This window comes from Notolepis coatsorum, assembly GCF_963971535.1.
Source record: "Notolepis coatsorum genome assembly, chromosome: 19".
Classification (NCBI taxonomy): domain Eukaryota; kingdom Metazoa; phylum Chordata; class Actinopteri; order Aulopiformes; family Paralepididae; genus Notolepis; species Notolepis coatsorum.
In genome coordinates, this window is record NC_140183.1 from 30,058,824 (window position 1) to 30,086,226 (window position 27,403).

At 41.2% G+C, this 27,403-nt stretch overlaps 1 protein-coding gene across 1 annotated transcript in view; it reads right to left on the reverse strand.

Moving 5' to 3' along the window:
- LOC311246659 (IgGFc-binding protein-like) overlaps nt 1–27,403 on the reverse strand; it is a 105,930-nt gene that overhangs the window by 20,862 nt on the left and 57,665 nt on the right. The window contains exons 20-34 of the mRNA XM_084336827.1: nt 27,097–27,291; nt 23,729–23,917; nt 21,318–21,659; nt 20,951–21,057; nt 20,579–20,697; nt 19,387–19,583; nt 17,538–17,676; nt 16,252–16,434; nt 14,711–14,850; nt 12,001–12,347; nt 10,033–10,256; nt 5,618–5,759; nt 3,539–3,875; nt 2,711–2,827; nt 1,233–1,334 (exon numbers count right to left, since the gene is read on the reverse strand). Of these exons, the coding sequence (XP_084192953.1) occupies nt 1,233–1,334; nt 2,711–2,827; nt 3,539–3,875; nt 5,618–5,759; nt 10,033–10,256; nt 12,001–12,347; nt 14,711–14,850; nt 16,252–16,434; nt 17,538–17,676; nt 19,387–19,583; nt 20,579–20,697; nt 20,951–21,057; nt 21,318–21,659; nt 23,729–23,917; nt 27,097–27,291 (2,880 nt within the window). The remainder of the gene's footprint in view (nt 1–1,232; nt 1,335–2,710; nt 2,828–3,538; nt 3,876–5,617; nt 5,760–10,032; nt 10,257–12,000; nt 12,348–14,710; nt 14,851–16,251; nt 16,435–17,537; nt 17,677–19,386; nt 19,584–20,578; nt 20,698–20,950; nt 21,058–21,317; nt 21,660–23,728; nt 23,918–27,096; nt 27,292–27,403) is intronic.

Here is a 27,403-nt window from a genome sequence, read left to right on the forward strand (position 1 = left end):
CAGAATAGGTACAATACAGTATGGCTCAATACACACAATTGTTAAGGGGATGCAGACCAGAGAAAGACTTTCGTCTTGTTTACATCAGGGTCCCCCATTTTCAATTCATCATAACATATATCATACATGACATACAGATTGTCACGATCAGGGCTCGAGCCTGCCAGATGAGGAGCAATCAGCGCGGCTGCAAGGGATTACCTAATCAAGAGGCTCCTATATCAACTGGCAGATCCTGTCATCCGGTGTCGCAGTGTTAAACTGCCTTCCCAGGTACGACATCTCGACCTGAAGCCCTGCTACCCGCTCTTGTTGTTATTCCCTGTTCTAACCTCCCTCTCTTGTGCCCAAGGACCTCCGTTCCAGCGTGCCCGTCTGGACCCCTGGTTACATTGGAGGAGGTTGGGGGGGGGGGGGGGGTGGGGGGTAACTGTACATTGGATTATCAATGAAACCTTACGTGGTCCAAAGAAAAGGGTCTCGTGTATTATTGGGTTAGGGCATTTACTGTACATTGGATGGGGTTGGGTTAGGAGGGGGCCAGTTTTGAATTGCAGTCTCCCGTAGGTGCTCTCTTTTGGTTTTGAAAGTGGGTAGGGATTCACATTCCTTTACAGCTGTGGGTATGGCGTTTAGTCCCTTGTTTGAGCCGAATCTGGGGTTAACATGATTTGTGGAGCTCCCTCTGGTGTCTACTAGTGGATCTACTCTTGGATCTACTTTCTCTGTGGATGGTTTTGTGAATAAATCTCCATTATGCTTCAATTACTGTGTGTTTATTGTATAGCAATAAGGTTGGGTGAATTGGGTCATTGTATAAACGCATTACATCACTTGAAGTTGTGTGTTATACAAATTAGATCACGCCTATGGGGGTCTAACGACCCTCGGCTGTGCCTCGGGCCTAACAACCACCCATAGGCGTGATCTAATTTGTATAACACACTCCGTCGTGTGATGTAATGCTTTAAGTGTATGTGTGTGTGTGTCTGTGTGTAATGTGTGTGTGTCTGTGTGTGTGAGAGAGAGAGACAGAGAAAGAGGAAAATAAGTGTGTGTGTCTGTGTGTGAAGGAGAGGGAGAAAGATAAGTGTGTGTGTGTGTGTGTGTGTGTGTGTGTGTGTGTGTGTGTGTGTGTGTGTGTGTGTGTGTGTGTGTGTGTGTGTGTGTGTGTGTGTGTGTGTGTGTGTGTGTGTGTGTGTGTGTGTGTGTGTGTGTGTGTGTGTGCGTACCTTAAGAAAGGCTGTTTCCAGAACAGCCAATCGGTGTCGTCTGTGAACCTGGACCAATGATTGGTTGAAGAAGAAAGGCAGAGGGGTCGCAACCCCATCAACCTGAACAACACACACACATACATGTGGTAAACATGAGAGGAAAACACTCCACAGCCTGTAGGATCCTTTTAATGACCTCCATGTTGAGCATGGAGACTATGATAAAGAGGAGTGTTTGCTCGCTGGTGTGTGTGTATGGTATTACCACTACTTGTCCAAGGCTGATCTAGGGTCAGTGTGTGTGTGTGTGTGTGTGTGTGTGTGTGTGTGTGTGTGTGTGTGTGTGTGTGTGTGTGTGTGTGTGTGTGTGTGTGTGTGTGTGTGTGTGTGTGTGTGTGTGTGTGTGTGTGCGTGCGTGCGTGCGTGCGTGCGTGCGTGCGTGCGTGCGTGCGTGCGTGCGTGCGTGCGTGCGTGCGCGTGCGTGTGTGGTACTTACTTTGAGGTGCTTTGGTACCATGAGGTGCAAGCATAGTCGTAGTACCCCTGAATGAGTGCTCCTGCCAGAGTCTTCAGGGTATTCTTGTTTACCAGAGAGGAGATCCGGTACAAGAATCGAGTTCGTTGGTTGACTTTTTTTATTACATTGGATGCCATTTTGTCACAGGAGAGATTAGCCTCTAGGATGGAACCCAGGTAGGTAATTTCATCTTTCCTTGTGACAATATTGTCACCCACTGTAACTGAGAAGCCGTCGGTCTTGCTGAGTTTGTTATTTGAACCGAAGAGAATGGACTCTGTTTTGCCCATGTGTAATGGTAGTTTGTTATCTCTGTTTTGTTTTTAGCGCCTTTGAGGTGCTTTGGTACCATGAGGTGCAAGCATAGTCGTAGTACCCCTGAATGAGTGCTCCTGCCAGAGTCTTCAGGGTATTCTTGTTTACCAGAGAGGAGATCCGGTACAAGAATCGAGTTCGTTGGTTGACTTTTTTTATTACATTGGATGCCATTTTGTCACAGGAGAGATTAGCCTCTAGGATGGAACCCAGGTAGGTAATTTCATCTTTCCTTGTGACAATATTGTCACCCACTGTAACTGAGAAGCCGTCGGTCTTGCTGAGTTTGTTATTTGAACCGAAGAGAATGGACTCTGTTTTGCCCATGTGTAATGATAGTTTGTTATCAGCGAGCCATATGCAGATTCTGCCTAGTTCAGAGCTGAGGGTTAGGCCCCCTCTCGGGGGGTCATGGGTGAACCAACAGGTCCCCCTCGCTGTGTGTGTGTGTGTGTGTGTGTGTGTGTGTGTGTGTGTGTGTGTGTGTGTGTGTGTGTGTGTGTGTGTGTGTGTGTGTGTGTGTGTGTGTGTGTGTGTGTGTGTGTGTGTGTGTGTGTGTGTGTGTGTGTGTGTGTGTGTGTGTGTGTGTGTGTGTGTGTGTGTGTGTGCGTGCGTGCGTGCGTGCGTGTGCGTGCGTGCGTGCGCGTGCGTGTGTGGTACTTACCAGTACTTGTCCAGGATGATCTAGGGTCAGTGTGTACGTGCTTCCGTAGACCTTAACTGTCACCACTTTAGCATAAGAAACTCTGGAGGAGCCACGATTATTATTCTCCAAAGTCACCTACAGTAGAGTAGAGTAGAATAGAGTAGATTAGAGTAGAACAGAGTGGAGTAGAGTAGAGTCGATTAGAGAACAAAGTAGAGTAGAACAGAGTAGAGTAAAATAGAACAGTGTAGAGTAGAACAGAGTGGAGTAGAGTAGAGAACAAAGTAGAGTAGAACAGTGTTGAGTAGAATAGCACAGAGTAGAGTACAGTAGAGTAGAACAGGGGTAAGTAAAGTAGAGAACAAAGTACAGTAGAACAGAGTAGAGTAGAACAGAGTAGAGTAGAATAAAACAGAGTAGAGTGGAGTAGAACAAAGTAGAGAACAGAGTAGAGTAGAACAGAGTAGAGTAGAACAGAGCAGCGTAGAGTAGAACAGAACAGAGTATAGTAGAACAGAGTAGAGTAGAGTGGAACAAAGTAGAGTAGAACAGAGTAGAGTAGAATAGAGTAGAACAAAGTAGAGTAGAGTAGAGTAGAATAGAGTAGAGTAGAACAAAGTAGAGTAGAGTAGAACAAAGTAGAGTAGAGTAGAACAGAGTAGAGTAGAGTAGAACAGAGTAGAGTAGAGTAGAGTAGAGTAGAGTAGAGTAGAACAGAGTAGAGTAGAGTAGACAGAGTAGAGTAGAAAACAAAACAAAAGAATGAAGATATACATGTCACTGTCCAGTAGGAATCTATCTATTCTAGTCTTTTCTATTCCATTGTTCTATTCTGTCCAGTTCTACCTGGAAGTGTTCTAGTCCTGTGTTGTTTCCATGCTGCTCCGCCAACCGGTAGACACAGTTTCCCTGGAAGTCAAACGTCTTGCCGTCGAAGCTGTTGAAGTGGGGGTCTCCTCGTGCAGAGCATGTCTGGAAGCTGATTGGATAACAGTCCTGGACCCCATCAACCACATAGCAGTGTTCTCCATCCTTACAGCCTCTCTGCTTACACACACCCTGCTGGGTCTCTCCGTCACACACACAGTGCGTCTGACACTGCAGGTCCTCCCAGAAAACCTCCCCTGGGACGTAGTAGTGGTCGTTGTGGGTACAGCCACAACTGGTCTCCTTGACGACACACCTAAACAAGCAGCCATAAACACACTGTCACCATGAAGACAGACCCTAACCCTCCTAGTACTAAATAAACAAAAACTCCCAGATTAATTTATTCTCTCAGAGACAAGTTGTGAGTGTGTGTGAGCCAACATGACGCGAGCCACCCCTTGCTGGTTCTTAGCTTCTTAGCTGTATAAGTAACACTCTGATAGCTTCATATCACAGTTGTATAAGTAACACTCTGCTAGCTTCATATCACAGTTGTATATGTACTGCTATGCTTTGATAGCTTCATATCACAGCCGTATATGAACTGCTTTGCTAGCTTCATATCACAGCTGCATATGTAATGCTACTCTCTTCTAGCTTTATATCACAGCTGTATCTATGTGACACTACTCTGCTACCTTCATATCACTCACAGCTATATATGTAACACTACTCTGCTACCTTCATATCACAGCTGTATATGTACCGCTACGCTTTGCTAGCTTCATATCACAGCTATTATGTACTGCTACGCTTTGCTAGCTTCATATCACAGCTGTAAATGTAATGCTACTCTCTGCTAGCTTCATTTCACAGCTGTATGTGTAACAATACTCTGCTAGCTTCATATCACAGCTGTAACACTACTCTGCTAGCTTCATATCACAGCTGTATATGTAACACTACACTGCTAACTTCATATCACAGCTGTATATGTAACACGGGAGCATGCGTTCCCACAGCCCAATGGTCCCACAGCCCTATGTTCCCACATTTCTAAGAAATTTTTTTCACTAAAAAGTAGGCCCTATGTTCCCACAGCCCAATGGTCCCACATCCCTATGTTCCCACATTTCTAAGATTTTTGTCAAAATTAGGCCCTATTTTCCCACAGCCCAATGGTCCCACAGCCCTATGTTCCCACATTTCTAAGATTTGTGTCAAAATTAGGCCCTATGTTCTCACAGCCCAATGGTCCCACAGCCCTATGTTCCCACATTTCTAAGATTTTTTTCCACTCAAAATTAGGCCCTATTTTTTCATAAATTTGTATCTGATTGTATCCCCCTTTCTCTTAATTTGGTAGCCAATTACACCCAACCTATTATCCAATTGTCCTCATGGTAGTAGAGGGTTCGTCTGTGAACATAGGGCTGTGGGACCATTGGCCTGTGGGAACATAGGGCCTAATTATTTTTTTATCGTAGAAATGTGGGAACATATGGCCTCATTTTGAGAGAGATCTTAGAAATGTGGGAACATAGGGCTGTGGGAACATAGGGCCTAATTTTGAGTGGGGAAAAAAATCTTAGAAATGTGGGAACATAGGGCTGTGGGACCATTGGGCTGTATAGGGCTGTAGGACCATTGGGCTGTGGGAACATAGGGCTGACCCCTGTAACACTATACGTTGCTAACATCATATCACAGCTGTAGCCTATATGTACCACTATGCTTTGCTAGCTTCATATTACAGCTGTATATGTAGCCGACCACTACTTTCTGCTAGCTACATATCACAGCTGTGAATTTAATTACGACCAATTAAAAAACTAAGAGGGCCTTCATTAAATTATTCCACTACTATTTTCTTTTTCTTTTTTGGTTGAGGACCCTATTAAGGAAGATTAAGTGCAGTACCTGATCTGCCTAGTGACCAGGTCGACCCCCCTAAACCTAACCATAACCCTAACCCTTACAAAACAACAAGTAGGTGGATTTGATGGTTTATAAAACATTATAAATCATGAATTATTTTGAAGGCATTAGACTAACTTCTCTCCGCTGAGAACAAATCCTTGTTCACAGAAACAGCCTTCCACACAGACCATAGCACAGAACTCTGGCTGAGGACCACACGTCTGTGGACACGATGTATCACAAACACTGTAGTGACTGTGAGCTGGACATGCTAGAGCTGGAGAGGAGAGGAAGAGAACAAGTCAAGTTGTTATTAAATCTAAAGATTAGATTAAAATATATTGTAAGTACAGTACAATGAAAAAAAGTGCAAATATAACAGTAAAATTATCCTGTACATTAGTTATTATTTAGACAACTTAGAAATAAATGCACCTCAGCTGTGAGAAAATCCAGAACAAACTATTATCTAGACTTAATTACTAGTTCACTCGGACAAAAACAAAACCACTAATTCCCTACACACGTTACAGTAGATGTGTGTGCGTGCGTGCGTGCGTGCGTGCGTGCCAGTGGCGTTGTTAGCCCTGGGCTTCCGGGGCTTTAGCCCCGGGTGTTTTTCTCCTAGCCCCGGAGCTAAAAAAAATAAAACCCCTTTTTTTTTTTTTTTTACGATGTCAGCATCCCCATTGTCTGTGCTGAATGTTTGTTAGTGTTTGGTATTTTTTGTTGGTTTTTAGTACTTTTAAACATCCATTTTTAGTAAGTAGTTTTCATTTGATCCTATAATTTTTTCATTCACCGATTTGTGGACTTTTTTTGTGTCCTGAAAGGCGCCTTATAAATAAAATGCATTATTATTATTATTATTATTATTATTATTATTATTATTATTATTATTATTATTATTATTATTATTATTATTATTATTATTATTATTATTATTATCATCCAGGAGGGAAAAGACACTTTGGATAGTAGGGACTGCATCTGCCTGTCCTGACCAGGAAACACTTTGCAACTGTGATCTCCTCTGGCAGTAGTTGGATATTGTAATGTGTGGGTTGCAGCAATTCCACTGAGAGAAACTGGTCTGAGGCTGGATAACATGCCTGTATGCCTCTCATAAGTTGTTATCCAACTCATGAGAACCTGCTCTCAAGCTCTTTCAGCATTCTGTCGAGGACTGGATAGAACAGTCTCTGTCTCAGCTGATCTCCTGAGCTGAGGTCTGAGCTTGTGCCACAAGATGACTCAACTACATACTCGTCCATCCTTTTCTGCTTCCTCCTTTGGCTGGTAGTATGTTCCTCAATCCCAAGGCCATTACATATGGCCTTTGTCCTGTCATACATGTCCACTGCCATCTCTGAGGTGCGATAACCTTTGAGTGTGTCCTGCACTGTGCTTTTAAATAGTACAGATAGGTATTGAAGATGTGCACTTTAACGCAGCAGCACCTGGAGCCATCCATACCCATTAGGGCAGGGGTCTTCAATTAAGTTTGGCCGAGGGCCAAATTTCTTCCAAGCCATTGTATGGGGGGCCGGAAACAAAAACAATGGCTAATTTAATATATTGATAGTGAAAACATTTTAACTCTGTGACAGACCACCTTATAACTAAGACATACATTTGTGGCAGAGGCAGATAATGGACAAAATAAACAAGCTGCATAGGTGGCCTAATAAACTGTAAACGACATACACATTTGCACTGAACATTATACCTTTGTCTGTTTGCCATTTTATTATAAAACCAGAGACAAGCGCACAACCAATGTCTCTATCTGACGGCCTTTTCTGTGGAGCGCACAGGACTATTGAGAAACAATAGGAATCTTCCATTGGTTCTCCCGCAGTCCATGTGACCATTTCTAGCATTTCCATTGGCTATAGTGACAGACATAGATATATGATAAATGGATAGATACAGCGGATTAGATGCAGTCCAGAGAAAACAACCAATCTAGATATTTCAAGATTCTATGCTTTACATCCGCGCATTCTCTGAGAGATGCACTACATTTTTAGATGACAATCGATTCCGATACAATAAAGCAAGTCTTTATCACAAACAAATCCAAAGATATTTAATGTTTTACAAAACATGTCTACTGTTGCGCCCGGCTTTAGAGGGTTAAAAGCCTAATAGTATTTTTTATTTAGTTAATAAATGTCTCGTTGTAATTCCTTATATACCTAATGTAGTGCATCTTCTTGAAGCAGATTCAGCTTTTTTTGCTCTGATTTGACTTCAGTTTAATTACTGTGTGGTGCCATCACAGTCATATATAAGTAAAGATAAAGTTTGAATGACTTACTGAACTGGTGTTTTAATTTCACACCACACTGCTTGTTTGCTATTTCAGCACCAGGCGCTGTCCACCGACTTTTTTCATGTTGAGCAAGCACTACATTGCACCTCGCTGCCTACCTGTTATTCACTCTCAACATGGATAAAACAACATATAATAAGCATTCTTTAGGTGGTGGTAGTTTCTCTATTTGGACATTATAACTAACATATAGCCTAGCCTAGTTGATCTGATATACTTTTTTTTTTCTTTTTTTTTTATATTCTGAAGGGCCAGATATTATTGCTGGCGGGCCAATTTCGGCCCGCGGGCCGCCTATTGCCGACCTCTGCCCCATGTCCAGTGTCCGCTGACAAAGACATGCTCATGATACTGTGATAAACAATAATAAGCTTTAATCGAACCCTGGTTCATTTCCTCAGATAGTCCGGTTGGTTTGGGGTGGTGTGAAAGCTAATTCACTCTTGCAAGTGAACCCTGCTGCGGTTCATTTGAGATGTGAATGCAAAGCGGACCAAAGGCAGGAAAAGACCCCAAAATCTAATATTTTTTTATGAGAAGACTGAAACATAATGTATATAATGAAACACACAATACATTTTTTTTTCGATTGCTTAAGCATGATTTTGAAAACGGGGCCCGGTGTTTCAAAACACACAATTAGCACAACCACACACACAATTATCAGAACACCTCAGATCCTTTGCTAAATTAAACACTTGTCAAAACCATACACTAATTTATAAAAACTACATTTTGTTACCATATGAAACACACGTTTCATATGACTTAATTCTGTTTGAACCAGTTACACACTGCTGTGCTTAACCTAAAACACATTTAGCAATTCTACTTCTCAGTGATTAGAGTACTGTAAGTGAAGTACGCAGAGAATGTGCAAATATACAATAAATTCACCAAACACTACACAAGACCAATGCTCTAGACTGATGAAAATATAATTTATTTATCTCCATATACCCAAATCAATGATGCAGACTGATGAAAATATAAATTTTCCATATATAAATCTCTCCATATAACCAAATCAGTCAACATTTCAACATGGAGAATCACAACAAAACATGTCCCAGTTTTCATGCTATATGCTATGCATGATATCAGCAAATATCAGACAAACATAAAATACTGTATCTAGTACAGGTTAAAATTACAGTAAAACAAAAACAAAAATTAAAAAAATGTAAATAGAGTACAGGAAATACTAGACATTATATCTTTGCCTAGCTGGATCTGGCAAGAGCATTTTTTTGTTGTGATTCTCCATGTTGACATGTTGACTGATTTGAGTATATGGAGAAATAATTTATATTTTCATCAGTCTGCATCATTGGTTGTCTTGTGTAGTGTTTGGTGAATGTATTGTATATTTTCACGTTCTCTGTGTACAGTACTTCACCCTCCTTCCATTTTGGTTGAAAACAGGTGAACTCACCTGCTGCATTTTTATAGTGCTTAAACCTGATTGGTGTATCTACAATTAAGCAATGGTGTGTTTGTGCATCTGATGGCTGTGTTTAACCAATTGGCTCATATGTGTGGTAATTTGACATTATGTGTCTAATGTAATGCAAGTGTGTTTAGTGTTTTGCAAATCACTGTGTGTATTGTTTTGCAAAAAGTGTGAGGCTGACATTATGCTTATAGGGGTGCAAATCTGGGCCTATGTTTTGCTCCTTGAGTGTAAGGTTTTGATAATTGTGTAATACTTTTGATTTGAGTGTTTATGCAATTGAAGAAAACTGTAAAGACTAGAGATTAACTGTTTATTTCTTCTGTACATAGGCTGTGCATATGTTTGTTTGTTTGTTTGTTATTTGCTTATGTGTATGATTCTTAACTGTGTTTTTATTTTGTTATTGGTGTATATGTGTGTATGTATGTACAGTATATGTATATATATTATATATATATGTGTATATGTATAGTTGTACTCCTGTTGGGGCCTCTTGGACCAGATCAATGTTTTATCTGGCTAAATAAAGGTTAAATAAATAAATAAGAAACTGATGATTTGGTCCTGTTAACTTTGAATGTTCTATGGGGACTGCCCAGATCCCTCTCATGGACCTGGACCTCACTTTGAGAACCTCTAATCTAGTTCTTCAGTATTCGTCTCTAATTACAAAGAAAATGCGTATTTCTGTGTTAAAAAAAAGCAAAAAAGGGGGGGGCGTGCGTGCGTGCCTGCGTGTGTGTGTGAGAGACGTACGACAGTTGACTTGTTGTCTCCAGTCTGCGACAGTGGCTCCGGCCTCCTGACACTCGGTCAGGTAATCACTCAGCGCCTCACACAGCACTTCCTGTCTGCCGCCGTTCATGCACACGTCGTACAGACAGTCCGACACAAACTCTGCCACCGGCACGCGACCATGGCACCCGGCAAATGGACCTGCCTTATCAGCCAGCACGCCACAGTACTCAGCACCTAGGAAGCTGCCACACACAGAGTCATCAAATAAAAAACAAGCCTACAGTAATTAAAGGCAGGGGCGTATCTAGACCAAGCACTCTACTGGGGCACAGGGGGGCACTCAGCGATGCCAAGCGGGCGAGCAAAGCGTGGGAGCGAAAAAAAATTTGACGGTTTTGGACGTTTTTTGGGCGAAAATGGGCGGATTTTGTAACTATTTTATTTTTAGCCAATTCTTTATTAGTTTTATTTGATGTGTACATGCTGATACATGTCATACAAGTAATATTCATACTTGTGTGGTGTACGCGTTTTGGTTACTCACCGAATATGTGTGTGTCTGGTGAACCCACAACATTATTGGGATTTTAAAACAATAAAGCCATAACCATTTATGTAAAAATACTTAACATAATATGTTAACTGTTATCTCAATTACAACCAATATACTGTAGACAGCATAAACAGTATGGTTAATATTAGCCATTTATCTCAGCTAGATCACATTTATAAATACAAGTGCTATTTGTTTTGTGTGATAAAAAATGTAAAACAGTATGAATGAAACAAGGTGGGGCAGACAGTGAAGGTACACAGTGAACCTTTTTGCTTCATATTTATCATGTTTACTTGAAACTAACTGTAGTATTATACTATTGAGCTTTTATGCATGCTGTTTACAGTTGTGGTTCTCTTAGCTACCTTACTGTTTATCGCAGCTTAACCCTATGCATATTTGTATCGAGTTTTTTCCAACTTTTTTTTAGCTACCAAGTCGGACTCCATTGATCCACTGGTGGTTGTCTGTACCTACCTGCTTACATCTGCTCAAGCTCCCGCCGTCAGCGAGACATCACCCGGATACTCCCGTCCATCCAGCACCACGGCTGTGTTGACATGCTACAATATCTCGCCCCGCAACTGCATAAACTGAACAACTGCACAATTCCAACATGCATCTCTGTCATCAAACAACTAAGACTTCTACACCGACCCCGCTATATTCACAGAAGCTCCCGAAGAAAGTTTGTTTGCTCCCAGCCCGGTTCACAACATCACATCCATCTGGTCTGCGCGCACTTCCACTTCCGCATTCCCGCAACAACGTCATCTAGCACTGTGTGATTTTACCTGTGAACTGCGCGAGGCCAGCTGACTGCTGGGATGTACCATGTATTAGCTGTCATAAGGGTGTGCAAACCAGTTAACTTACAAAAAAGAGCCTGTTGGAGGATTTCAACAAGATAAATGCGACAACAGTGCAAAATATTTCACTATAATATTTCAAAGCGAAGTAAAAAAAAAATTATTATTATTATTATTTTTGATCACTGGGGCACAGCTGATCAACACTGGGGCACGTGCCCCAGTGATAGTGGTCTAAATACGCCGATGGTTAAAGGAACACAGCAACATTATGTGAAATGTGCTTACCACCTTCTCCAGAGTCAGACAAGAAGATAGACACCAATTTCCTGTCTCTGTGCGTTCGGTAGAGGGCTATATGGCTGCAAGCTAGCCTAGCTTAGCACAAATGAATGGAAGCGGATACGGACCACTAGCCTAGCTTAAAACTCCGGGGAAGGGTTTTTTGGCCAACTGCTAGCGGTCCGTATCCACTTCCATTAATTTGTGCTAAGCTAGATAGCTTGCAGTATATGTCATGGTGACATTAACAGTATTATGTCATGTCATGGTGAGGTTAACAGTATATGTCATGGTGACGTTAACAGTATGTCATGTCATGGTGACATTCTACCAGCTCACCGTTTGCGATCTTCTTCAGAGCACTGAGGACACACACCCTCACAGTGGTGGAAACAGAAGGGGTCGCCGTCGGCGACGCTCCAAGACGCCCCCCAATCCGTTGCATTGGCTGCCTGGGAACCCTGGGGCGTGGCCAGCTCATCGCTACTGTTACCGTTGTAGTTTCCACAGAGGCCTTCCACGCTGCCATAGAAACTGCTGGTGACGGACACCATGATGAGAGTGGACCAATCGAATGTCACCTCCAAGCCAATATCAGCGTGAAGCACGCCCCTTATCCCAGATTGAGTGATAGAAATACTTCCTCCCTCTAGAAGAATTGGAAGACCTGACCTGATACCATCCACCTAGAGAGAGAGAGAGAGAGAGAGAGAGAGAGAGAGAGAGAGAGAGAGAGAGAGAGAGAGAGAGAGAGAGAGAGAGAGAGAAGAGAGAGAGAACAAGTCAAGTTGTTATTAAATCTAAAGATTAGATTAAAATGTATTGTAAGTACAGTACAATGAAAGAAAGTGCAAATATAACAGTAAAGTGATCCTGTACATTGGTTATTATTTAGACAACTTAGAAATAAATGCACCTCAGCTGTGAGAAAATCCAGAACAAACTATTATCTAGACTTAATTACTAGTTCACTCGGACAAAAACAAAACCACTAATTCCCTACACATGTTACAGTAGATGACTGTGTGATCTCTGTCTTCACCGTGGCCATTTATTTGATATAAACTATACTTGTTGATGCTGTTACTGATTGTTCACGACCTGTGGTCTGTCATTTCTCCTTTCAGCCCTTTTCACTTATTTATGTACTTGATGCCTTGCAGTCAGGGGCGTCATTTTGGTATGGCAAGGTATGGCCACTCGCCATACCTTGGCAAATTAAAAATTTAATTAAATGAAATTAAATTTATTTTTTTTATTTTAATTACAATTTTTTTTATGTTGATTTAGAATTCGAATGTCAACATTATGAACGAAGCTTCGAACTATTCGGTACAGCCCTAGCATGTTTTGATATTGTCAATGATCTCACTTTTACTAGGTGACTTTTACTACTAACTCAAATATGCCACAAAAAAAAAGGAAAATGGACATAGGGACGTTTTTTTTATCAAAGGGCAGCAGAGACAAGTGATATAGGGACACAGGTAAGGTCTTACAATGGCTTAGTGATTATAACAGTGCAGTTCAGCATTCAGTAACCCATACTTTTTGTGAACGTGTTTTTGATACATTCTGTTGAACACACACCTCAAAACCGTACCTAAGGAAAATTGGCTCAATTGCAAGAAAAATAATAGACAGTTATGATATTACATTCTGCATAAATTGTATGCAAAATATTGTGGTTCCCTGCTTTAGTCTGTTGACACATTTCTATACTAAAAATGCTTGTGTAGTCCTGTGTCATACCTAAATGTCATATAAGTGAATTGTATAGAAACAACTCACCAAAAGTGACTATTGCGCAACTGATTTGTCAAAAAAAATCCACCAAGGGGGGGAAACCTTCCCTTCACCCCCCCCCCCCCCCCCCCCCTCCCTAATTGCCATACCTTGGCTTTTACTGAAATGACGCCACTGCTTGCAGTATGTGTATTGATCCTAAGTGTTGTATTGGAGGACAATTTAGATTAACATTTTTATTTTATAATTGTAAACTATTTGTATTAATGATATTATTTCTTCTTTGAATCTTCGTCATGCCTATTTGTATGCAGACATTGTATGTTTTCTTTTAATGTTCTTCAGGAATCTTTTATCAATCTTAAATTAGTCCTCAATGCTAGTAAAACTAAAATGATGGTGTTCTCCAGAGCCAGAAATGTTGATTTTGATGAAGTACATATATCTACTGTAAGTGGTTCTTAAGAGTTAAGAGTATAAATATCTTGGCTTGTGTTCCATGTGGATATTCTTGCTTCCAAGCTGCAACAGGAAATTGGCTTCCTATACAGAAATAGATCCAGCTTTCCTGTGATTAGTAGAAAGAGGATTGTTGAAGCTGTTTTCTTGTACATTTTAGACTATGGTGATGTGATTTATAGGCATGCTGTATGTATGAATCTACTGTTAACTGTTTTTTGTTTTGTAAGCTAAACCTCCAATCAGTAATATAATAATAATAATAATAATAATAATAATAAACGTTATTTGTATAGCACCTTTCATACAATACAATACAGCAATAAAAAAAGACAAGCATACAATTTGCACAAAATTGGCAGATCAAGAGTAATGCGTAAAGTGCAGACATAGAATAAGTATAGAACGAGCATAAAATAGATACCAGCAAAATAGACAAGGTAAGGCACAGAGCATTAAATCACATATTTTTTCATATTAGGATCTAACATCTTAATCGGCCTCTTTGTTTACGGTTTGATTCTATGGCCATTTTAAAATAGACAGTAATAAAAGAGTAAAATATAATAGACAGTAAAATAGTGCAATAAAATAGCTAGTAAAATAGAATAGACAGAGTAAAATAATGCAATAGTGCAGTGCAGTACAATAAATCAATGAAATAAAATAGCCCTAATTTACAATACAATAATCACAGTGATTGATTGTTATAGCCTATTATCTTTATAGTGTTGCACGTACCACCAACACACCAACACAACCTCGTATCTCATAGGACAACGGCACTGAACTTTAACTAACTTAACTACCGCTCTGATTGGTTGTGTATCACAGGACGGCCCACCTCCACATAGGATCTCTGTCCAGACAGGATGTCGATACGGTGTCCCTGGATGTCTACGCTGGCAGAACGCAAAAAGGACCCGTCAGGGTTCCCACGCATCTCATTCTTGGTCATCACGGTTACCTGAGGTAGGCTGGGGTCTGGGAGGACAAGAGGACAAGTCAAGGGAGCGGCTTCCAAATGTAAATAAATTGATGGGACCAGAGCACCGGGATCAGTAAATGAAAGGTATAGACTGCTGGTCCCAGTCAGCGCTACAGTCTTACTTCTGCACTGGTGACCAAAGCCTTGTTATGACATAGAAAACTATCCAAAGTAAGGACTATGTATGTGTGTCTCTCTCTCTCTCTTGGTCTGGTTAGACAATTTAGAAATACAGTGATATACAGTGTTTGGTATCTGTGAGGAGCATTTTCAATAATGACAATATTGATATAGAGTGTATATTAGGAATATCCACTAGAAATGTTGTATCTACAGTATCTGTTGAGAACTGTATTGCAGCTGTTGCATGAGGTCATTTTGGCTGGAGGTCAGTTTGGCCCAAAAAGGGGGAGTTGTAAATCCCAGGAAACGGTCCACATGTCCATATTAGGACATGTTCAACATGTCACATCAGCAGCAAGACAGGGTCTGATAGGTCAAGACCTGTGACATCATAACTAGCATTTAAGCAAAGTTATTGGGGGTTAGGAGGCAGGCAGACAAACCATGAGATTATGTGAGTATTATTTGCTTTATTAGCGTTGGGCTATTTTAGAATATGAAACACTCAAATATAACTGTGTTTGTGTTATTTCTAAGTATGTGTGAGGCCAATTCAATGGGCCAAGGCAACGTGTGTTGGGAGCCAGAACGAGGCCCATTAAGGGATCTCTCTAGTTCTGTGAACATTTAATACCCATGTAAATCATATTTGTCATTGATCATGTCTCTATGTCTCTCTAAATACGTCTTGGGACGTTTACCAATAAAATGCACTATTGTACACTATTGTAAGTTGAATTCTGGCTTGGCCATTCAAAAGTTCATTCTCTCCAAGCTCTGGGTCAGAGAGTGGAGAGGGATATTTCCCACTGTCTCGTTCAGCACATGTACCAGAACATATCCTTATTAATGGTTGATACCTCACTAGTAGTAGTAATGGTAGTACTAGTAGTAGTAGTATCAGTACTAGTAATGGTAGTTATAGTATTAACAGTGGTATTACTAGTAGTAGTAGTAGTAGTAGTAGTAGTAGTAGTAGTAGTAGTAGTAGTAGTAGTAGTAGTAGTAGTAGTAGTAGTAGTAAGTAGTAGTAGTAGTAGTAGTAGTAGTAGTAGTAGTAGTAGTAGTAGTAGTAGTAGTAGTAGTAGTAGTCGTAGTAATCGTAGTAGTAGTAGTAGTAGTAGAGTAGTTATAGTTATAGTTATATAGGCTCCTACTTTGGGTATGCAATCGTCAGGCATTTTATGCTAAACTAGCCCCATTCTTGCCCGATGGTTAATAGTGGTATTAGTAGTAGTAGTAGTAGTAGTAGTAATAGTAGTGTTAGTACTAACCTGTTGTATTGAGGAGGATGTATGTGCATGTGCCCTGGAAGGAGTAGGCCCACCCATCTAAGGTGGTGTAGTGTGGGTCACCAAACGCCCAGCAGAGAGCCTTGGACTCTGGGACACAAACACCCTGTCCCTCATCCACCTCACAGCGTTCCTTAACCCTGCACTTAACCATCGCACAGGGGTCTGGCACACGCGCACGCACACACACACACACACACACACACACACACACACACACACACACACACACACACACACACACACACACACACACACACACACACACACACACACACACACACACACACACACACACACACACACACACACACACACACACACACACACACACACACACACACACAGCCTTGAGGAGCAGTATGATTCAGACCTCCACAGGCCTCCTTGCTAATGCGAAGCAAACATATTTGTCAAGTTTGGTGGAAATCAGAGAGTGCGTTCACAAGTAAAAAAAATCACTTCCTGAGAACCAGTGCCTTCTCAGGTATTTAGCACGTCTATTTTTATCATGCACATCTTATGTCTTACCTGTTGTTTTTTTTGTTGGTTTTTTTTTGTATTATTGCACAATCGATGCGGGCATGACCACCCGCATTTCACTGTATGCCCTGGTATGTATGTGACAAATAAACCTCTTGATTCTTGATTCTTGACCATTGTCACGTCCTTTAATCCTGCTCAACCCTCCCCCTCTTTCTCTAATTTCAGCAGCTTCATGTGTCCATATTTGGGCATCTTCCTGTTCCCTCCTAATCATGGTTCATCCAATCCACCTAGGTCCTACACAGATGCCTTCCATCAATTCCATCAAATTGGATCTTTGAGTCTCAACTTTCCAGTCACACTCAATGCATGCAGTTCCAAGACTGTTATGGGACCACAGTATGCAGAGAAAGTCAAATACACCATCTTTAGAATAAGTGAAAATAACATATTTATCCTCCATGGGAGCAGCATAGAGTGGACCTGTATGTAAAGAACAGACTCTGTACCATAGAACCATGTAATTCAGGTGTCTCCTACGTGGGACTGGATGATGACTTTATAATAGAACTGGTACAAAGTTATTTTTAATGAGATCATTATTATTGTAATTATTGTATTATAATTATTATCGTCTGACTGTACTGTTATTTCTTGTTTTTAAAATAGATGTGATTGTGGACTCCTTGGCTTATCGTGGCTGCAAAACCTAATTTCCCCCTAGTGGCATAACGCTGAACTGAAGTGAATATATTACTGTGTAAGGAAAGCCAGTTTGGTACCTATCGGGTAACAGCCCAAAGTTCCATCCCTGTTGCCGCACTCCTCCCCCTGCTGGCAGCTGGTGTTACTACAACTGAACCGCCCGGCCTGGCAGACACAGTGCTCCCAGCAGTTGTCCCTCAGCACTGATACACCTGCCTGGAATAATAATAATAATAATAATAACAACAACAACAACAACTACTACTACAACAACAACAACAACAACAACAACAATGTATTTGTATTATTATTATTATTATTATTAGTAGTAGTAGTAGTAGTAGTAGTAGTAGTAGTAGTAGATCAGAAGAAGAAGAAGAAGAAGTAGTCTGGTACTAATGTTACTAGTGACAGTGTGGGGATTTGTAATGCAAACCAATTACCCAAACATATGATTGAGAACATCATTAAAATAATCTACACAGAGTAAACCATGAAGGATAACACCCTCAGTAAGAGCAGTCACTGTGTAGAGAAGTGTAGCCTCTAGAATAGAGCTGTAACTGTATAGCATTAGAGCCTCTATATACAATACCTGGTAGTACTAGTAGTGATAGTACCTGGTAGTACTAGTAGTGATAGTACTACCTGGTAGTACTAGTAATAGTACCTGGTAGTACTAGTAGTGATAGTACCTGGTAGTACTAGTAGTGATAGTACCTGGTAGTACTAGTAATAGTACCTGGTAGTACTAGTATAGTACCTGGTAGTACTAGTAGTGATAGTACCTGATAGTACTAGTAGTAATAGTACCTGGTAGTACTAGTAATAGTACCTGGTAGTACTAGTAGTGATAGTACCTGGTAGTACTAGTAATAGTACCTGATAGTAGACACAGTGATAGTACCTGGTAGTACTAGTAATAGTTGGTAGTACAAGCAGTGATAGTACCTGGTAGTACTAGTAGTGATAGTACCTGATAGTACAAGCAGTGATAGTACCTGGTAGTACTAGTAGTGATAGTACCTGGTAGTACTAGTAGTGATACTACCTGGTAGTACTAGTAGTGATACTACCTGGTAGTACTAGTAGTAATAGTACCTGGTAGTACTAGTAGTGATAGTACCTGGTAGTACTAGTAGTAATAGTACCTGGTAGTACTAGTAGTGATAGTACCTGGTAGTACTAGTAGTAATAGTACCTGGTAGTACTAGTAGTAATAGTACCTGGTAGTACTAGTAGTAATAGTACCTGGTAGTACTAGTAGTAATAGTACCTGGTAGTACTAGTAGTAATAATACCTGTTAGTACTAGTAGTAATAATACATGTTAGTACTAGTAGTAATCTTACCTGGTAGTACTAGTAGTAATAGTACCTGGTAGTACTAGTAGTAATAGTACCTGGTAGTACTAGTAGTAATAGTACCTGGTAGTACTAGTAGTAATAGTACCTGGTAGTACTAGTAGCAATAGTACCTGATAGTACTAGTAGTAATAGTACCTGATAGTACTAGTAGCAATAGTACCTGGTAGTACTAGTAGTAATAGTACCTGGTAGTACTAGTAGCAATAGTACCTGGTAGTACTAGTAGCAATAGTACCTGGTAGTACTAGTAGCAATAGTACCTGGTAGTACTAGTAGTAATAGTACCTGGTAGTACTAGTAGCAATAGTACCTGGTAGTACTAGTAGCAATAGTACCTGGTAGTACTAGTAGCAATAGTACCTGGTAGTACTAGTAGTAATAGTACCTGGTAGTACTAGTAGTGATAGTACCTGGTAGTACTAGTAGTAATAGTACCTGGTAGTACTAGTAGTGATAGTACCTGGTAGTACTAGTAGCAATAGTACCTGGTAGTACTAGTAGCAATAGTACCTGGTAGTACTAGTAGCAATAGTACCTGGTAGTACTAGTAGTAATAGTACCTGGTAGTACAGTCCGTCCACCATGCAGCCACAGCTCTCTACAGGAACACATCTGGCTCCATCCCAGACAGCATCCTGGTCACACTGGCAGCCCTCCTGGCACAATGGGCATCGACTCAGAGAATCCAGGGAGGCACATGAGGAGGTGCAGGAGTCTGAACACAACTCATAGTGGCTCCCTGCTGGGCAAGTCAGAGCTGGGGAGGGAGGGAGGGATAATCAATCAATCAATCAATCAATCAATCAATCAATCAATCAATCAATCAATCAATCAATCAATTAATTAAAAATAGTTATCTGGTGGATACAGTGGACAGAGAGAGAGAGGTCAAAGGTCAGTCTGGTAAAGGCTTGTGAAATATGTTCTCTTTCCCCATAAGTCATAAATATATATTATTACCTTATCAATATATATTCATATATCATAAATATACATCCATACAATATCAATATATATATCCATACATAATCAATATACATTATTACATGATCAATATATATTCATATGTAATATCCATTAATTCATTCAAACCTTTATTTAAGACCCTGAGAATCATTTTCAATGATGCATGAAGACATCAAACATACAATCAATAAACAAACCAGTTCAATAGAAATAAGTATATTCATACAGTTACAGGTCGATATTGGACGGTTATTAAGTACAATCCTAAAGCGTCCAAGAGGTACTTGAAAACAAGCATTGAAATAATATATATATATATTATTTCAATGCTTGTTTTCATGTATATGAAAGAATAATAAAGTTGTATTTATGTATATTCACAGATATAAGATAAATGACGTAAAGAATACAGGATTGCATTTTGTGATTTAGTACAGTAACATAAATAAAACAAAAAAAAATAATATACTAAATAAAGGAAATGAATCACATAAGTCTAAGAATATAAGTATGTCTTATCTCCCCCCTATGTCTCCTTATTCTTCCCTCTCTTCCTGTCCTCCTCCCTTTCCTCTCTCCTCTATCCTTCTCTGGAAAACCTTCAAAATCATAAAAGTTCATCAAAGATGTGGCACCACAGGATCATGGAACTAGTTCAATTGAACATATAGTTTTAATTGATAACTTGGTTAGTCATTCAGATACCGGCTCCCAGTGAACCTCAGAACATGACCAGGTTACACCCAGACTGAGCATGCCCCAGACAGCCAATCAAATGAGACTTACGACAGAACTTGTCCGTCCTCCAGGTGGTTACCGTGACGCCAGCTGATTGACAGGAGGAGACATAGGCCTGGATGTGTCTACACAGGATGTCCTGCCCTCCTTCCCCTGTGGCTACCTCCCTAACAACAAAAAATATACATATAGCATAATGAATCAAATTCAACTATTTACTTATTCTAGTGAATAATATATGATGTTCGATTTTCGTTTTAATCAAAAACCATACATGCCTTATTATAAGTTTTATATTTTATTTTAACTTGTGTAGTATATTTAACAAAAAAAAATTATAACGCATAGTATATTTCACTTTATTTTGTACTAAAGCGCAGTATATTATGCAGTATATAATGCAGTATATAATCTTCTTGCCTGACACAGGTGTCATAGTAGTAGGAGGGTTTCACTACAGCATGGCACGCTGCAAACAGACCCTGGCTGGCTTTGATGATGTCACAGTCCTTCTCTGCACCCGGAACCTATAGAGAGAGAGAAAACCCATGCAGTACGATCTCTTTAATGGTTCAGTATTCTGAACTTCCATTTAGAAATCTTAAAATAGCAGGATGTCTACTGTCTACTAATGTCACCTTGATGCACAACAGGTGCACAGCCACCCTTGCTCTCACGTACAATTATTCACTTGACCCTTCAATCAGCCATACCACAGCATAGCATCTGTATCATTACCCCTCCTTCTGAGAGGAGATTTTGCTACATACGGGAGAGTCTTTGGTACCTTGTGTCCGTCAGGCTCCGGGCAGACGGAGCCTCCACATCCTGTCTTACAGGAAACACCTTCCACCTCCACGGTCCAGGCTGAGATAAACGCTCCTGGCGACGTTGCTTGTGTCTGGTCAGCCAGCGCAAAGTCATCATCAGGCTTGTCGTTATAGTTACCACAAAGGCCATGTGGTGCACTGTGATATGTCGAAGGGAGCTGTAAGACTATGCCTGCTATGCTGTCATAGGTCAGCTTCAGACCGAAATCTGTTTCCATGACAATATTGATCCCATTCTGATTGACCTGCACCTTCCCATCAGCCAATGCCAGAGGGAGGCTGGCTCTGATTTCATCAACCTTCCAGAGAGGGGATAAACACACATGCACTGTTAGACACTGTTAGACACTGTTAGATACTGTTAGGCACTGTTAGACACTGTTAGACACTGTTAGACACATTTAGACACTGTTAGACACTGTTAGACACTGTTAGACACGGTTAGACACTGTTAGACACATTTAGACACTGTTAGACACATTTAGACACTGTTAGATTAGTTAGTATGCTTGGAAAATAAATATGAGGTACTTTAGAACACCATCGAGTATGTCCAAATTCGCACAAAATGATCCCGGCTGCTGGAGGGAGTGTGGGGAGAAGAATGCTGACCATACACATATTTTCTTCACATGTAAAAAAAAATACAAATCTACTGGTCAGATATTTTAGACATAATGGAACAGATGTTTGAGGAAGTGGGTATAGAAAAACATGATATACTCTTAGGAACACGCCCCAAAAACCTACAAATAGAAGAATTATACCTTTTTTTTTATTTTGAGAGCTGCAGCACTTAAACAAATTACAAGAGATTGGAAAAAACTTGAACCCCCGAAAGTAAACAAATGGTTAGAAATTGTAGAGGACATATAGTATGGAAAAGGTAACCTACAAAATCAATAAGAATGAAAATATGCTGGGGGAAAAGATGGGGTCTCTTTAAACTATGGAGGGGTACTAGATGACAGACAGATCAGTCTTTGAGGAAGATTTTAAGTAACAGTGATGTCTTGATCTACTGCTCAATTGTTGGGGAACACCCCTTAGGCCTACAGCTACACCTACAATGAAAATTCAAGCCTTTTTACTTATTATTATTATTATTATTATTATTATTTTATTTTTATTTTTTGTTTTTTGCTTGTTTTTTTCTATTACTTTTTTTTTTATTTGCTATTATTATTGTTGTTGTTATTTTTCTTGTATATGTATGTGGGGACGAGTAGGGATGGATATTAGATGTATACCAGTCCATTATATATACTGGTGCTCACCCCTTTGTTTGTGTTTTTGTCTCTTGTTTTTTTGTATGGGTGATGGGTAAAAAAAAATAAAAAATGTCATGATTTAAAATATGCGTATGTACATTTGTGCGTGTACAGTATGTACGTATGTAAGTATGGATATGTGCAGTTATGTATGTGTATGTGGGTACACATACTATACCTAAATGTAAAATGACTTTCTTTGACACAATAAAGTATAAAAAGAATTGTAAAAAAAAACGATGTTTTATATTTTTATAACAACCTGACTCAATCTCAATTTCTACAGTTCACTGTCATGGCTCATTTTAAATATTCCACTACAGCTACAATGTATAAAAGCTAAGCTTGGAAGATATGGGCTACAATGTATCAAAGCTAAGCTTGGAGGATGGACTACAATGTATAAAAGCTAAACTGGGAAGATATGGACTACAATGTATAAAAGCTAAGCTTGGAAGAGATTGGCTACAATGTATAAAAGATAATCTAGGAAGATATGGACTACAATGTATAAAAGCTAATCTAGGAAGATATGGGCTACAATGTATCAAAGCTAAGCTTGGATGATATGGACTACAATGTATAAAAACTAAGCTGGGAAGATATGGGCTACAATGTATTAAAGCTAAACTGGGAAGAATGGGCTACAATGTATACAAGCTAATCTAGGAAGATATGAGCTACAATGTATAAAAGCTAATATAGGAAGATATGGGCTACAATGTATAAAAGCTAATCTAGGAAGATGTGGGCTACAATGTATCAATTAAACAGTAACTAAACACGTGGTAATTTTGCTGTCCTAGTGGTTGATACGTTCACCCTGCTGCACACTCTGCCCCACCCCAATCTGTGATGTCAGAGTACCTAGTTTTCTCTAGACAGACTTAAATCCAAAGAGGTACTCTGACATCACAGATTGGGGTGGGGCAGAGTGGGCAGCAGGGTGAACATGTGTTTATTTACTCTTTAAAACACAGTGCTGAAAGATTAGAATACAAAGCTATCCAAAAATGACGGCTCTCTCCAAAAGTTGTTTACTTGTCATAAGATGTACTTTAATTGCAGTTATAACCTTTTACTAGTTTAAATCCTACCCTGATTTCCCAGATAACGCCAGTCTTCATGGAGATCTCGAAGCCATACATCTGGATCTGAACGCTGCGGCTGACATCACCGTCCTTATTGGTCTGTTGCCATAGTGACACAGTGAAGGCCTCCATCCCTCCTTTCACCTCCTGCACCTCTGATACCAGGAAGATACAATCACCCCACAGTGAATACACCTAGGAGAGGGGGGGAGAGAGGCGTGTATTTTACAACATTAATAAGCTTTGTGTGTGTGTATGTGTGTGTGTGTGTGTGTGTGTGTGTGTGTGTGTGTGTGTGTGTGTGTGTGTAAATGGCTGCTTTTTTATATAGCGCTTTTATCCAAAGCGCTTTACAATTTGTTCCTCACATTTTACCCATTCACTCACACATTCACACACCGACGGCGGAGGCAACCATGCAAGGTGCCAACCTGCTCATCGGGAGCAATTAGGGGTTAAGTGTCTTGAGACACTTAATACATCGACACATCGACACGATCGCCTGGGAGGAGCGGGAATCAAACCGGGAACCTCCAGATTGCCAGACGACTGCTCTACCTCCTGAGCCACTGTCGCCAGGGCCGCCTCAGGGGGTGTGCGAGCAGTGCGGTCGCACAGGGCCTCGCGGGAAGGGGGGCCTCGCACAAAAAAAACGTTGAAGAGGACGGTCATTCGGCAGATGGACTGAAGATGAAAGTTGTTGCATGTTAGACAGTTCAGTCAGGCTAGCCATGTCGGCTTAGCTAAAGGCAGGGACAGCCAGGGTGCGATCCAAGAGGGGAGCCCGGGGAGCTATAGCTCCCCTAGATCAGACATCAGCTCCCCTGGGGGTCTCTAAAGCTCCCCTGGGAGCTGTATCATCATCGTGTATAATAATAAACGTATGCTATTTTGGATGTATGATTAATGATTTGCGTGTAGTGGCTACTTACTGGGACACAATTCACGGCATTCTAGCCTTTTGTGGTGTTTACTACATCTCCCATGACCCTTAGCGGGGGATGACGTAGATAAAGAGAGACAGTGAAAGTTGAATGGAAGTGTTGTTTGTGAGACAGTAGCGTGCGTAATAAACTAGTGTTTTTGCATCGGAACACGACTCCGTCTACGCTATCATTACTGCATTCCTACATTTGTGACCCTTGGACGTATTTCGGAGATTATATCGAACATGTCAACTGAACAACAGAACGCAGATCGCAGAACTTTGAACGCAGTTTCACTCAAGCTGCGCAGAGTGCCAACGCTTGGTTCGCGCGAAGCCCAATTCGCTCTCAGGAATATTACCGCGGATGCCACCAAGTACTACTATGTGGTAGCAGCCCTTACAAATTCAACTGCAGCGAGAGTGGTGAGTTTGCTGGAAAACCCACCTACACATGACAAATATGTGACTATAAAAACACGCTCTGAGTTTTTTTCCGCTGAGAGGCGCGCCGCGCGCCGCGCACCCCCCCCCCCCCCCCGACGACGGGGCTCACCCAAAGATGATGCTATGGATCGCACACTGGGGACAGCTAGTTAGCTTTAGCTACATTATAATATCGAGTGCTAACGTGTGGTTCAGTCGGGATAGCCATGATGATGTCGGCTAGTAGCTAGCTTAGCTAAAGGCTAACTAGCGTTAGCTAACCTAAAGAGAGCGCGTGCAGCATTGTTATGCCAAGATGAAGAGGACGGTCATTCGGCAGATGAACTTCGTCAACTCCACGCGGTTGTCTCCATCCTCTTGGACGTTTGGTGAGTTTTTAATGCACTCTATTCTATTCCCGCCGTGGATATATCTCTCTCTCTCTCTCGGGAGCCAAACGGGCCGGCTAGCTGTTGTAGCTAATGTTATATTGAGCCAAAGCGGGCCGGCTAGCTAACGTAGCTAACGTTATATTGAGCCAAACGGGCCGGCTAGCTGTTGTAGTAGCTAACGGTGTGTGGCCTGGTGTCAGTACCTGGCTACTCTATTTGCAGTTAGCCTATTTAGCTGATGTCGGCCATTGGCTCCTTGCTACTTTGTTTTCTCTGGTATAGACCCTCTTCTCTTTGGATTTAAGTGTTGATCTTTGTCCTTTTGGATCTATGTATATTCATGTTGCCTTTGTGAAGTTATCTTTTCCTTCTGTTTTGTTCTTCCATTAAAAGTTGAATATCCTTTAGGGGCTCATCTTTGCTTATCTCTCTCTTACATGCTCTCTCTCTAACACACACACACACAGACATGCTCTCTCTCTCTAACACACAAACACACATGCTCTCTCTCTCTCTTTCTAACACACACAGACATGCTCTATATCTCTCTCTAACACACAAAATGACATGCTCTCTCTCTCTATATTTCTCTCTCTTTCTAACACACATATACATGCTCTCTCTCTAACACACACACACAAACAGACATGCTCTCTCTCTATCTCTCTCTTTCTAACACACACAGACATGCTCTATCTATCTCTCTCTCTTCAATTCAAATGGGCTTTATTTCACATTCTTGTATTTCTCCCAGTAGGTATGGGAGTTTTGAGTTATTGTCGATGTTTTCAAAGTCTCTTTGGGTGTTTGCAATTTGTGGGAAGTATGTCTTGGTATAGTGGGCAGGTTGTTAAGAAGTGGAGCTCGGAGGGGAGCTCCCGTAGCTCACCGCATATCTCGGCGCTATTTCTGCGTCGGGGAAAACCGAGCTCGTCACGGATCTGGGGGACACGAGTTCGATTCCCGGACCCGCCGTCATTTCTCAGAATGTCTTCCCCTGCTCTACATCCCATTTCAACCTGTTTCTGTCGGTCATGCTTGACCAGAAAAGCGATAAACGCTAAAAAAAATAAGTAAAAAAAAGTGGAGCTCGGTTTCCACCTCATTGTGTGTGCAGTGGGTCTGTCTTCGCTTGGGAGCCAGGTCTGCCTATGGCGGCCTTTCTCGATGGCTAGGCTGTGCTCGCTGAGTCTGTACCTAGTCAAGGATCTTCTTAGTATTGGGTCAGTCACAGTGCTCAGGTATTCTGCCACTGTGTACTCTCTGTTTAGGGCCAAATAGCATTTCAATTTGCTCTGGTTTTGGGTTGTTTCTTTCCAATGTGTCTTTCTCTCTCTCTCTCTCTCTCTCTCTCTCTGGCCTTGCTCTGGTGGAGGGTCAGGGGCATTGCCGGGTCTGTGCAGCGATAACACTGTATATTGACTGTAGAACGGGAGCTCTCTCTCGCTCTCTCTCTTGCTATATGTTGACTGTATCATGCCCAGCCTCGGGCAGCGCTATTATTTAAGAATATGTTGACTGTTTAAATCTCGCACAGGGCCTCGCATTTCTCCCAGGCGGCCCTGACTGTCGCCCCAATGTTGCGCGCGCGTGTGTGTTTCTGTGTGTGTGTTTAGGATTTCCCTTCTTACCTGTCCGTCAAATGACCTCACTGTTCTGGCTCCATCCACTGAACAGGAACCTATGCTCTTGGGAACACAGGAGGCCACACCCTCCTTCACAAGACACTTCTCATTGGCTGAACAGGTGTATGCATCATCACACTGCACCTGCCCATTATCTGTACAGACACACCTACTTCTGCAAGCCCCTTCTGGATAGAATGTCTGAGGAGAGGAGAGGAGAAGAGGAGAAGAGGAGAGAGGAGAGAGGAGAGAGGAGAGAGGAGAGGAGAGGAGAGGAGAGGAGAGGAGAGGAGAGGAGAGGAGAGGAGAGGAG